The following is a 12,322-nucleotide window of genomic DNA, read 5'->3' on the forward strand; positions in this document are numbered from 1 at the left end:
CAAGAATACTGAAGTGGGTTGCCATTAGAGATGGTGAGCTATTCCCATCCCTCCCTCAGGAAGCCTCCTGTGTAGCAATTCATACTTAACTATCTGACATATGAAAACCATCGATATGCAATGTAATATATTTTTCATATTCTAGCCCTGGAAAACAACAGAGAAGAATGGATAACACTGTTACACTATTGTTGCAGGCAGGGGGACCCCTTCCAGGACCCGAGAGTGGGTTCTTGTCTAACACTGGGAAGTGAATTGTCCAAGGAGACACTGACAAATCAGGAGAGCTTATTGTTAAGGTGGGGCCCAGGTGGAGAGCAGGGTAAGGGAACCCAGGAGGACTGCTCTGATAGTTCGCCATCTCAGTTTTTACCGTGATAGGATTAGTTTCCCGGTTGTCTCTGGCCAATCATTCTGACTTGGGTTCCTTCCTGGTGATGTGTGCATTGCTCAACCAATATGGAGTCCAGCGAGAAGGAGTCTAGGAGGTTGACTGCACAAGCAGTTTCTCCTTTTGCCCTTTCCTGAATTCTTCTGGTGGATGATGGCTTGTTAGTTCCCTTATTCCTTACCAGGACCTCCTGTTAGGAGGTCATACAAGAGCTCTGCCGTCGCGCATCCTTGCCGGGGATAACTCATGCCAGTGGTTGCTGTGGTGCCTAGTCAGGGTGGGTGGTCTCAGCCAGTGTTTTTCCTAACTCTCACATCTAGCTTGTTTCACAATGATTCATCACAGTAGGTTGATGTGCAGAGCATACTGGCAGCAGTGTCAACCCTTATGTTAAACCTTAGGCAACTTTGTTTCTTTCTTCTAAGATCACCATACATTTAAAGGGGAATTCTCACATCTTCTCCCCACATTCAGTTGATTTGATCTTTCTGCCCCTTCCCTGGAGTACCTCCATCCCACCCCCTCGCCCACCCACCTTACAGACCACTAAAGCCAGAAAACCAAAAGGGATCCTCGGAGGAAAGAAAGAAATGGGCAGGCTTGTTTTTCCATGGCTCTCATAAAAGTAAGCCAGGGCAGTTTTAGTTTCTGCTTTATTTACTTCCCCGAGGTCTGCTTCTTCTTGAACGTACACAGCTGCACACCTTTTTGAATTCTCTCTCAGCTCTGGTCTAAAGTATTTTTTTTTTTTTTGCTGAAGGGCAGAGGGAGAGGAGCTGCCCACTCAGAGTGGCCATGTAATACACCACGGCTGATCTCTTCTGACATTTATCTCTGCTTGTGAGAGGGGACGGAACAGCTCACTCATGAAGATGAATGTCATACAAGAGCTCTACCGTTGCGCACTCTTGCTGGGGATCTCAGGAGAGAGATTTGGTGCTCTCCAGAATATTAGAAACGCCACAGACACAGGGCAGCCCGGTGACTTGGCAGCTCGGCCTTGTTGGATCCTGTTAAGTGAAATGATACACCCATGTTAAACAGAACCATCGTCATTATGAGATTATCTAATTCCCTTTCTGTCTTGGCATTTACTTCTTTCATGCACACACACAGGAAAAAAAAAAAAAAGCTTCCCAAAAATAAAATAAAAAATATGACTTCCCGGCCTGTTTTAAAGTACAAACGGAAATAGATGGAGTTCATAACTATGCATTTGTGTACTTTGCTCCTTGCTTCATTGAAGGCTTTATGATTATAAAAGTGCAGATCCTTCCAAAGATAAATGGTTCAGGGAATGAAAAAGCAGAGGGGAGCCTTTTAACTGTGGAATGACTGATCTCTCCGTATTATCCTTGACCCAAGATGACATATCCAGGGGGCTTCCCAGATGATAGCTCAGTTGGTAAAGAAACCTCCTGCAATGCGGGAGACTCCAGTTTGATTCCTGGGTCCGGAAGATCCACTGGAGAAGGGATAGGCTACCCACTTCTTTATTCTTAGCCTTCCCTGGTGGCTCAGCTGGTAAAGAATCCTCCTGCAATGCAGGAGACCTGGGTTCGATTCCTGGGCTGGAAAGATCCCCTGAAGAAGGGAAAGGGAACCCAGTCCAGTATTCTGGCCTGGAGAATTCCATGGACTGTATAGCTCATGGAGTCACAAACAGTCAGACCTGACTGAGTGACTTTCACTTTCCCAGATGACACTAGTGGTAAAGAATTCGCCTGCCAGTGCAGGAGACATAAGAGATGCAGGTGTGATCCCTGGGTCGGGAAGATCCCCTGGAGGAAAGCATGGCAACTCACTCCAATATTCTTGCCTGAAGAATCCCTTGGACAGAGGAGCCTGGGTGGCTACAGTCCATAGGGTTGCACAGAGTTGGACATGACTGCAGATGGTGATTGCAGCCATGAAATTAAAAGACACTTACTCCTTGGAAGGAAAGTTATGACCAACCTAGATAGCATATTCAAAAGCAGAGACATTATTTTGCCAACAAAGGTCCATCTAGTCAAGGCTATGGTTTTTCCAGTGGTCATGTATGGATGTGAGAGTTGGACTGTGAAGAAAGCTGAGTGTTGAAGAATTGATGCTTTTGAACTGTGGTGTTGGAGAAAACTCTTGGGAGTCCCTTGGACTACAAGGAGATCCAACCAGTCCATCCTAAAGGAGATCAGTCCTGGGTGTTCACTGGAAGGACTGATGCTGAAGCTGAAACTCCAATACTTTGGCCACCTCATGTGAAGAGTTGACTCATTGGAAAAGACTCTGATGCTGGGAGGGATTGGGGGCAGGAGGAGAAGGGGACGACAGAGGATGAGATGCCTGGATGGCATCACCAACTCGATGATCATGAGTTTGAGTGAACTCCGGGAGTTGGTGATGGGCAGGGAGGCCTGGCATGCTGCGATTCATGGGGTCGCAAAGAATTGGACATGACTGAGCAACTGAACTGAACTGAAGCAACTTAACATGCATGTACAACGCATCTAGGGTCTAATTTGAGAGCACACTTGAGTTTCCCCAGGCTTCTTTTCCCACTAGAAGAACAGATCAAGGACAGAAAGTTCTTGGAGTCAAAGTTCTACCACCCATTAATGATGTGGTCTTGGGGCGAATTATTCCAGCCTCTGTCAACTTCAGATTCTTCATCAGTAAAAGGGGATGTTAATGGTATCCACTTGATAGATCTGTGCTGAAGATGAAACGAAATAAGATAAAGTCCATGGAACTCATAAAAAGTGTCTGGTGCATACTAGATGTTCCATGAATGGTAGCAATGATTCATAATTAATAGAAGCATCTTAGTGGCATCAAATACTGATGACATAAAGAATGATAGTGAATAAATAACATTCACTAGATCTCCTCTGAATTATTTATCATTCAGTTATTTTAGACTTTAAGTTTATAGGTAGCCCTGATTTATGAAAACCAAAACTTCAAATTCTTGCTGTATTAAACCAAAAGACTACTTGCCCTTTTATCCATTCTTATGAGACAGATGATAGAATGAAAGAAAAAAAAAAACACCTTGGTTTTGGAGTTAGCCCACAATCCCATTCAATCCCATTTGGGGTTGAGTCCTGATTACTGCACTTGTTGTATGCCTGAATGCATGCTTAGTCCCTTCAGTCGTGTCCGACTCTTTGTGACCCTATGGACTGTGTAGCCCACCAGGCTCCTCTGTCCATGGGATTCTCCAGGCAAGGATACTGGAGTGGGTTGCCATGCCCTCCTCCAGGGCATCTTTTTGACCCAGGAATCGAACTTACATGTCCTGCATCAGCAGGCAGTTTCTTTGCCACTGAGTCACCTGGTTAGCCCTAATTATACAGTAGGAAACCTAAAAAGAAACAAGACTCATGTGAGATGAGACCATCCCCACTCACCCTGGGAGCATCTTATTAATCTTGAGTAAAGATGCGGGCTCTGGTTCTACTCCGTGTAGGTGAAAAACTTGGGGATGACAAGGCACTGGTTTGGTTTTAGTCGCTAAGTCATGTCCGACTCTTGCAACCCCAAAGGAGCCCACCAGACTCCTTTGTCCATAGGATTCTCCAGGCAAGAATACCAGAGTAACTTGCCATTTCCTTTTCCAGGGGATCTTCCCGATCCAGGAATCAAACCTGGGTCTCCTGCATTGCAGACAGATGATTTACTGACTGAGCTATGAGGAAGCCCAATGCACTGGTTGCGTGTTTTACCTGCCTTTGAAAGAGAGCAGGACCCTGTGGTCCTTGTACCCTATGTTCTCAGCCTGCATTTTGTCTGTAGAAAAACTTTAGCCAAAGAACAAATTTAATTAGAGAAGCGAGATCGTGTAGAAACTAAGGAAAACAGACAAAGGAGACCAAATAAACGATAAGGTAGTCCTTAAGCATAGTCAATGACACTTAGTTTCTGCTCAAGGGCTGTAGATAATATTCTGAGCCATATCCTGTGAGTTGTCTTATAGATACTGAAACTCCCACCAGGTGAAATAAGTTAGCTACATGATGACCAGACTGTGGCCATGACGTAAGCTGCCACAATTCCAAGAACTGGCCTCAAAGGCATGGAAACAAACTGATCCCAGAACTGAGGATCAACTGTACCTAAAACAATCAAGATGATGCCGGTCAGACCACTGATGACCAATTTCAAGATGACTGCCAGTTGTGTTGTGTGTGTGTTGTATCTGCACGAAGCCCCTTCCCTTTGTCTATAAAAGCCCTTGCCCCTTGATTGTCAGGAGTGAGGGGGCATTGGCCTTTGGACAGGAGTCCACCCTCCCCCCAGCTGTTGGCGTCTAATCATCTAAATAAAGCAAACTTTCCTTTCCACCAGCTTGGCCTCTTTAATGGCTTTTGAATGGCGAGTAGCTAGGCCCCTCTTTTGGAGATGCCTTTACCTTCATGAGTATGTGTGTGTGGTGTGTGTGTGATTTCACACTCATGCATGTAAAACTCTCTTCCATGTTTTGATTAGTTGTCAAAATGTTGACCATTTGACCAAAATGATGACTGGCTCATTTTACTTCAAAGAGAGGTATAATTGCTAATGTAAACTGAATGAGTGTTTGCAGTAGAGCCTTTACGAGTGGAGTCAGAGAGAATAAAAGGTAGAGCGTATGTGGTTTGCATGCTTTCTGAGTTACCATCTGCTTCTTTACATACTTGCTAATAATCAGAACCTTAGCTCTGCAGAAACTATAGAGCTTTAGGGAAATCTGGAGAGAGTAGACCCAATTAGGTATCAAGGACCAGAGAAAGCCATGGATGAAGATACCTTTTTGAAGTTTCTAATCCTGTAGTCACAAAAGCTATGGCTCCTATTAATAGGAAGCTGAGAAGCTTGGTGGGATCATCATTTGACACTTACATCATTGGGAATTTCTTTCTTTCACTAGAATGATCAGGGACCCAGAGTGCCATGTTGGCAGAAGCTGAGGCAAGAGAAATGCAGGTCATAGTCCATGGAACTGTGAATTTCTCTTTCTCCCATTCTTAGTTGTATGAATCAAGTAAGTCTCTTATATATGAACCTTCAAGTTTTGAACTCTCAAAGATGTGAACATGTATCACTGAATCGCTTTTTCAAGAGGGAGATAGAATTGAATCCAGCCAGGAACCAGAACCTGTGCCATCCGTGTGACTGATGGCATATCAGGTGTAAGTGACATTGCAGCTTACCCTCCGTCTCCTGTTGCTGACGACCCTTCAGCTCTACCATCTCCCACCTCCTCTCCCTCCTCCATCAGTAACTCTTCTTGCCTGTTCACTCGATGCCAGCCGCTGAGTGCCAGCTGTTGTACTGTACTACTGTACTGAACTTTTATAAGTCTTGTATTATAAGATGAAAAATGTTTTCTTTATTTTGGTGTGTTTTTAATGTATTATTTGTGTGAAAAGAAGTATAGACCTTTTACAGTACAGTCCTATGTAACCGATTGTGTTAGTTGGATACCTAGACCAGCTTTGTTGGACTTAACAACAAGTTGGACTTACGAACACACTCTCGGAACAGAACTCATCTGTCTGTAGAGGACTTCTTGTGTTGAAAAACCACCAAACCACTAGAAACAAGACGGTAGATTTTCTATTTCTTCCTTTCTCAATTGCTTGATTCTTTTGGCGGGAGGTGTCATGAAAGTGGTAAAAAAGGCAGAAGAGAATAGTCTGTATTTTTTATACTTGCAAGAACACACAGAATAATTATCTATTTCTTCCCTCTCTCCACCCTTCCCCCCAGTGAAACCCCAAAACACAATGGACAAGAAAGCCAATGTTGTTAATGTTCAAAGGTGGAATTACATCTTTCTGTGTCTGGGTGTATTTTGCATTATAATGCAGCCTTGATGATAGCATTTCTCAGGAAAGCCTGCCAGGCTGTCTCAGCATCAAGAGACAAAAGGGGAATGTAACTGGCAGCGTGTGGGGAAAATATTGCTGGGAGTGTACTTCTGGGGGCAATTTACTTTGATACTGTTCTCTGAAGTATCAAAATTGGGTCTTCATCTTTGACAAAGGAAAGCACACATTCTCAAGCTGTAAGAAGTTGAACCATGTCGGGGTAACAAATGTATGCCTTTGGGAAGAAAGTATTGTTGTGGAAAGAACAGAGGCTTTGCAGGCAGATCTGGGTCCAAGGCACTCACTAGCTTTTTGATCTTTGTTGTTGTTCAGTCACTAAGTTATGTCCGACTCTTTGTGAACCCATGAACAGCAGCACATCAGGCTTTCCTGTGTTTCACTATCTCCCTGAGTTTGCTCAGACTCATGTCCATTGAGTCAGTGATGCTATCTAAACCATCTCATCCTCTTCCATCCCCTTCTTTTGCCTTCAATCTTTCCCAGCATCAGAGTCTTTTCTAATGAGTTGGCTTTTTGCATCAGGTGGTCAAAGGATTGGAGCTTCAGCTTTAGCGTCAATCCTTCCGATGGATATTCAGGGTTGATTTCCCTTGGGAAATTGGGAATACGATTGACTGGTTTGATCTCCTTACTGTCCAAGGGACTCTCAAGAGTCTTCTCTAGCACCACAATTTGAAAGCATCATTTCTTCAGCACTCAGCCTTCATTATGGTCCCACTCACATCTGTACATGACTACTGAAAAAACCATAGCTTTGACTAGACGGACCTTTTTCGGCAAAGTTTCGTCTCTGCTTTTTGATATACTGTCTAGGTTTGTCATAGCTTTTCTTCCAAGAAGCAAGTGTCTTTTAACTTCATGGCTTCAGTGATTTTGGGTCTATGGCATCTAAATGACAATTCCTCCCACCTTTCACTCATTCGCCTCTCTCTCCCTTCTCTTCTAGAAATCATTATCACCAGAGAACAGCCGTGACGGGCGCAGCTTCTGGGAAGTGCTATTACACGCTGACCTTTGCTGTCACCTTCCCGCATGCCGAAGATGCCTGCTATCTGGCTTACCACTATCCCTACACCTACAGTGCCCTCTTGGTAAGTTCCTCTGCCAGCCCTACGCGGGTTGGACTGAAAGGGCTCTTTGAGGCTTTCCTGGAAATCTTCAGGAAACCCTGACATCCTGCTGGGGAGCTTCAGGCATCCGAGGGAGCCAGGGTTTGTTGTTTCTGACTCAGGGGCTTTCTGTCTGTCCCGTTTCCTTCCTTGGACAGAGCGCGGGCTGAGGTCATGGCCAGCGACATTCTAACGGCCCCAGTGGTGCACTGTGCTCTTCATATCCAGGGTGAGTGTGGATGCGAGGGGCAGGGGGCACTTTTTAGGGGCTTTATCTTTAAATAGCCCTCAATATACATTGTTGCAGGAGGACAAATGGCTGAAGATTAAAATTCATATTTTACCAAGGCCAAAACCAAAGTAGAGAAAAAGTTTGAAAATTTTCTCAGCTAAACAAATTTGATCATGGGTGTTGTATATCCTCCTGTGATTTTTTTTCATCTTGTCATATTCTGAGGCAGCAAAACTGATATTCTACTTTTGTTTCATGCTTACCAGAAGTAAAAAGTTCACAAATATAACTTTAAAAAGTACTCCCAGTCTAAATAAAATTAACTAAAATTCCACAGCAATTCTGAAAGGTTATTTCCTTTTATTTTAGAAATGCAGGTACACTAAGTTAATATAGAAAGGTCGGAATCATGATCTAATAAATATCTATTAGTTTACCCTAAAAAAATAATAAAAAGCCCTCAAGTTAAACAAGAAGAATGAGATTGGAGTGAGATTATTAAGCTGAAATGGGGTAACACCATGCAGGTCAGCTGAGATGCCAGTTTAAAGGACATGGATGCATTGAGAGGTGTGAAGCAGAGATTGAGGGGGTGAAGCTTGGAAAAATGCCCTGAGATCACCTTGCAGCCACTTTCCCATTTCCAGTGGTTTCCTCGGCCATGGACTAGAAGGATCCAGGGTGGAAAAGAAGGGTAGAAGAATAAAACATTGAATCATTGCAAATAAGGGTCACGATCTTTTTACAATAGGAGTGTACTGTCAACCAGTCCAAACTTGAAGTCATCATTCAGATATCTTATCAGGCCATTTCTTGCCATTTGAAAAAGTTGGTAAATCATCCCTGTCCCTGAGCTATTTCATGGATATCCTGTGGAGTCATGAGCTAAAGTATCTAATAAAGTATTTCCATCCTCTGTGTTAATGCAAAATGTTATTAGCATATTTATAATAATATGTGTATATGCAAATATATATCACTTAGCCTGAAGGATAAGCATTTTCATTGCAAGCCTGTGATAAGGATTTGGAAAAGATCATAACTGAGAACACCTTTTCCCTCCAAAGAAATATTCACGTGTAAATGCATTGTTTTTTCTCCATTGAGAAGGCATAACTTAAACCACTCAGCTAACTGCTTCATAAAAGTACATCTGCCCTTCTCTCCATATGCTGGCTTACCTAAAGAGAGATTTGTTTTTACTGTTTCCCAGATTGTAAAAGATACACAACTAGTATTATTTGTGGACCACACTTAGAGATCTCAAGAATTTAATCCAAGAAATGTGCATCACCAGCTTGGCTGTAACAAGGCATGTTTGTTTTAAAACATGCTTGTTGCCTTGAGGGCCTCAGAACAGGCAAGATCCATGATCTCCTCCAACAGCTGTTCTTACTGTCTCATCTATGAAACCCTGCATGTTGAAAAGTCTACTGGTGGAGGGGGTTCCTTTTTAAAGACAGGTTTGATTTTTCTGTCAGAGTAATGGTCCATGGGTCCAGGTCACTGTTCTTTTCACTTGTTAGAATATCTTTGTCCTACGGACTTAGAGAATGGACCTGTGAACTCAGGGTGAAGGAGCTGGTGGGATGGTTTGAGAGAGTGGTATTGACATATATACACCACCACGTGTAAAATAGGTAGTTCGCAAGAAGCTGATGAACAGCACAGGGAGCTCGGCTAGGTGCTCTGTGATGACATAGAGGGGTGGAATGGAGGAGTGGAAGGGAGGCTCAGGAGGGAGGCGATATATGTGTGTGTGTGTATATATGTGTGTTCATTTCAGTTCAGTCACTCAGTTGTGTCCGACTCTTTGTGACCCCATGGACTGCAGCACACCAGGCCTCCCTGTCTATCACCAACTCCTGGAGTTTACCCAAACTCATGTCCATTGAGTCGGTGATGCCATCCAACCATTTCATCCTCTGTCATCCCCTTCTCTTCCCACCTTCAATCCCTCCCAGCATCAGGATCTTTTCAAATGAGTCAGCTCTTTGCATAAGGTGGCCAAAGTATTGGAGTTTCAGCTTCAACATCAGTCCTTCCAATGAACACTCAGGACTGATCTCCTTTAGGATGGACTGGTTGGATCTCCTTGCAGTCCAAGGGACTCTCAAGAGTCTTCTCCAACACCACAGTTCAAAAGCATCAATTCTTTGGTGCTCAGCTATATTTATAGTCCAACTCTCACATCCATACATGACTACTGGAAAAACCATAGCCTTGACTAAATGGACCTTTGTTGGCAAAGTAAGCATCTTTTAATTTCATGGCTGCAGTCACCATTTGCAGTGATTTTAGAGCCCAGAAAAATAAAGTCAGCCACTGTTTCCACTGCTTCCCCATCTATTTGCCATGAAGTGATGGGACTGGATGCCATGATCTTAGTTTTCTGGATGTTGAGCTTTAAGCCAACTTTTTAGTCTCCTCATATGTGCATCACAGAAGGCAATGGCACCCCACTCCTGTACTCTTGCCTGGAAAATCCCATGGACAGAGAAGCCTGGTAGGCTGTAGTCCATGGGGTCGCTAAGAGTCGGGCACGATTGAGCGACTTCACTTTGACTTTTCACTTTCATGCATTGGAGAAGGAAATGGAAACCCACTCCAGTATTCTTGCCTGGAGAATCCCAGGGACAGGGGAGCCTAGTGGGCTACCGTCTATGGGGTCACACGGAGTCGGACACGACTGAAGTGACTTAGCGGCAGCAGCAGCATATGTGTGTGTGTGTGTGTGTGTGTGTATGTATATAGAGAGAGAGAGAGGGGAGAGAGAGAGAGACAGACAGACAGAGAGAGCTGATTGATTCACGTTGTTGTACAACAAAAAGTAACACAAAAGGGAAAAAAAAGATTATCTTTGACCCTGTGGAGAAGCTCAGGGGCAGCTAGTATAAAACTTTAGAATTCAAAAGCGTTTGGGAAATTGTGTAGCTCACATCTATCATTCATAAATGCAAAAACCAAAGCCTAGAAGTCCCACATTTAGCTAGTGGCCAGAGAACTGAGTAGTGGCCTTTGAGGTCTATTCCTATCTGATGGAGACTCTGAGAGTCCTTCAGCTGACCTTGGCTGCATCTGGCTTTTTAATTTGAATTTTAGATCTCAATCAGCTTGTATGCACTTAGCAAAGACCCATTAAAGCTTCTTGGAATAAGAATGGGATCATGTTTGGGAAATAACACTGTTCTCAGCTGAACCACATCCATAGCGTTACAGACAAAAATTGTGGGTTGGTGACTTGAACTCAACCATCGGATATTGTATAATCACACAACTTGACAACTATGTGCACCTATAAAAGTGGGCTGCCATTGTAGTAGCTGCTGTAAGTCATAGCTTTTGTCTCTGGGAACACTTAATACTTTTGTCATACCGAAGCACAAGTTTACAGTCAACAATTATTAATAGTTTAGGAGACATTGAGGTCAAATTGAGGAAAATTTCATATTGATGGGGGACAAAAACTCAAGAAAAGAAGATCTTGGAAGATGGTCTCATCTTCCATCAACTGATCTCTGTGAGAAAAAGAGACAGATCTTATTCATTGATGCTTATTGGCTTGTTACTTAGCCTATTGACTGAATCTCTTCGCATTAGGGAAGTTTGAGGAGAGTTAATGAGAAAAAGAGAGGAAAAGGGATAGCTTTTCATTCCTTTTAAATGAGTAGAACAGAGTAAGAAAGACAATTTGTTACTTGAGGTGAAAAACGTGTATACTCGATTTTAGGTTTTACATTTCCAATAATGCATGGGCTTTGTCCTCTTCAGGTTTAAGAGAGTAATTGACTCTGTGACTTCTTTTAGAAAGCTCTTTCTCCCATCATGGACAGAATGAGTTCATTCTGTAATGCACACTAGTCATTTTTACTTTTGGACATATCCTAAGGAGAAACAGTTTTCTTCCAACAGATCAGTGATAAATTAAATGTGGATGATACCCCAAGGGTGGAATTAGCTGTATTTTACTTGGGGGTTATGCTGATGGGTGAAAAATATATTTCTATGTGGAATTCACAACTGGTAAATCTCTTGTAATATGGATTATGTTTAACAATTATAGACATTTTTAAAGCAGGGTACATGTATGTTGAATGTTTTTCAACATGAACTGTAAAAATTTTATTATTCTCTTATAATGAGAGAATTAGTATTTATTGGGTTCTTTCAAACTGATGTCTTCCAGATGCTTGCCAGGAATTCTGTTGGATAATCATCCCAATTATAGTATTAAAATAATGCTAAAAGAAGGAAATACAATATTATTGCCATTACAAAGCCAAAAAAAGACCTGTTTAATCATCCATCTCAAGCTTTTTCAATAATTGCAATGATTGTTAATGTGTTGTTTGCAATACTTGTTAAAGTATTTGATTCGTGTTCTGGATTGCCTGTAGGTAGCCAGGAGTATTGGCATCCCAAGAGAGTTTCTGATGGACATTTTAGAGAGTAAGAAAGTGAAATCTCACTGAGAACTTAAAATGATATGACTTGGCAAGAGAGGAAAAAAAAAAAGTGATCAGAAATAGGATGGATGTGTTGGGAGAGCTTGTGGCTTTTAAGGAGTATAGTAGGGTTTTTCACCAGGCATGTATACTCCCTGTGCTAGTAACCATCAGCAGGGTAACCTGCTGAGGTCAAATGAAGTCTTTTATGGGAATTTTAAGGGAGTAGCTGATGAAGCTTTATCTTTAGAGATAAAATGGAGGGTAGTGTAGGAAGTGAAAGGGAAGGG

The 12,322-nt window shown here is 42.7% G+C and overlaps 1 protein-coding gene across 3 annotated transcripts in view; it reads left to right on the forward strand.

Moving 5' to 3' along the window:
• The window catches only part of AGBL1 (AGBL carboxypeptidase 1), a 926,786-nt gene that overhangs the window by 190,865 nt on the left and 723,599 nt on the right, over window positions 1-12,322 (forward strand). For all 3 annotated transcript variants that reach the window (XM_070358226.1, XM_070358228.1, XM_070358227.1), the window contains exon 16: window positions 7,193-7,337. In XM_070358226.1, coding sequence (XP_070214327.1) covers window positions 7,193-7,337 — 145 coding nt within the window. The remainder of the gene's footprint in view (window positions 1-7,192; window positions 7,338-12,322) is intronic.

Source organism: Bos mutus, chromosome 21 (assembly GCF_027580195.1).
Source record: "Bos mutus isolate GX-2022 chromosome 21, NWIPB_WYAK_1.1, whole genome shotgun sequence".
Classification (NCBI taxonomy): domain Eukaryota; kingdom Metazoa; phylum Chordata; class Mammalia; order Artiodactyla; family Bovidae; genus Bos; species Bos mutus.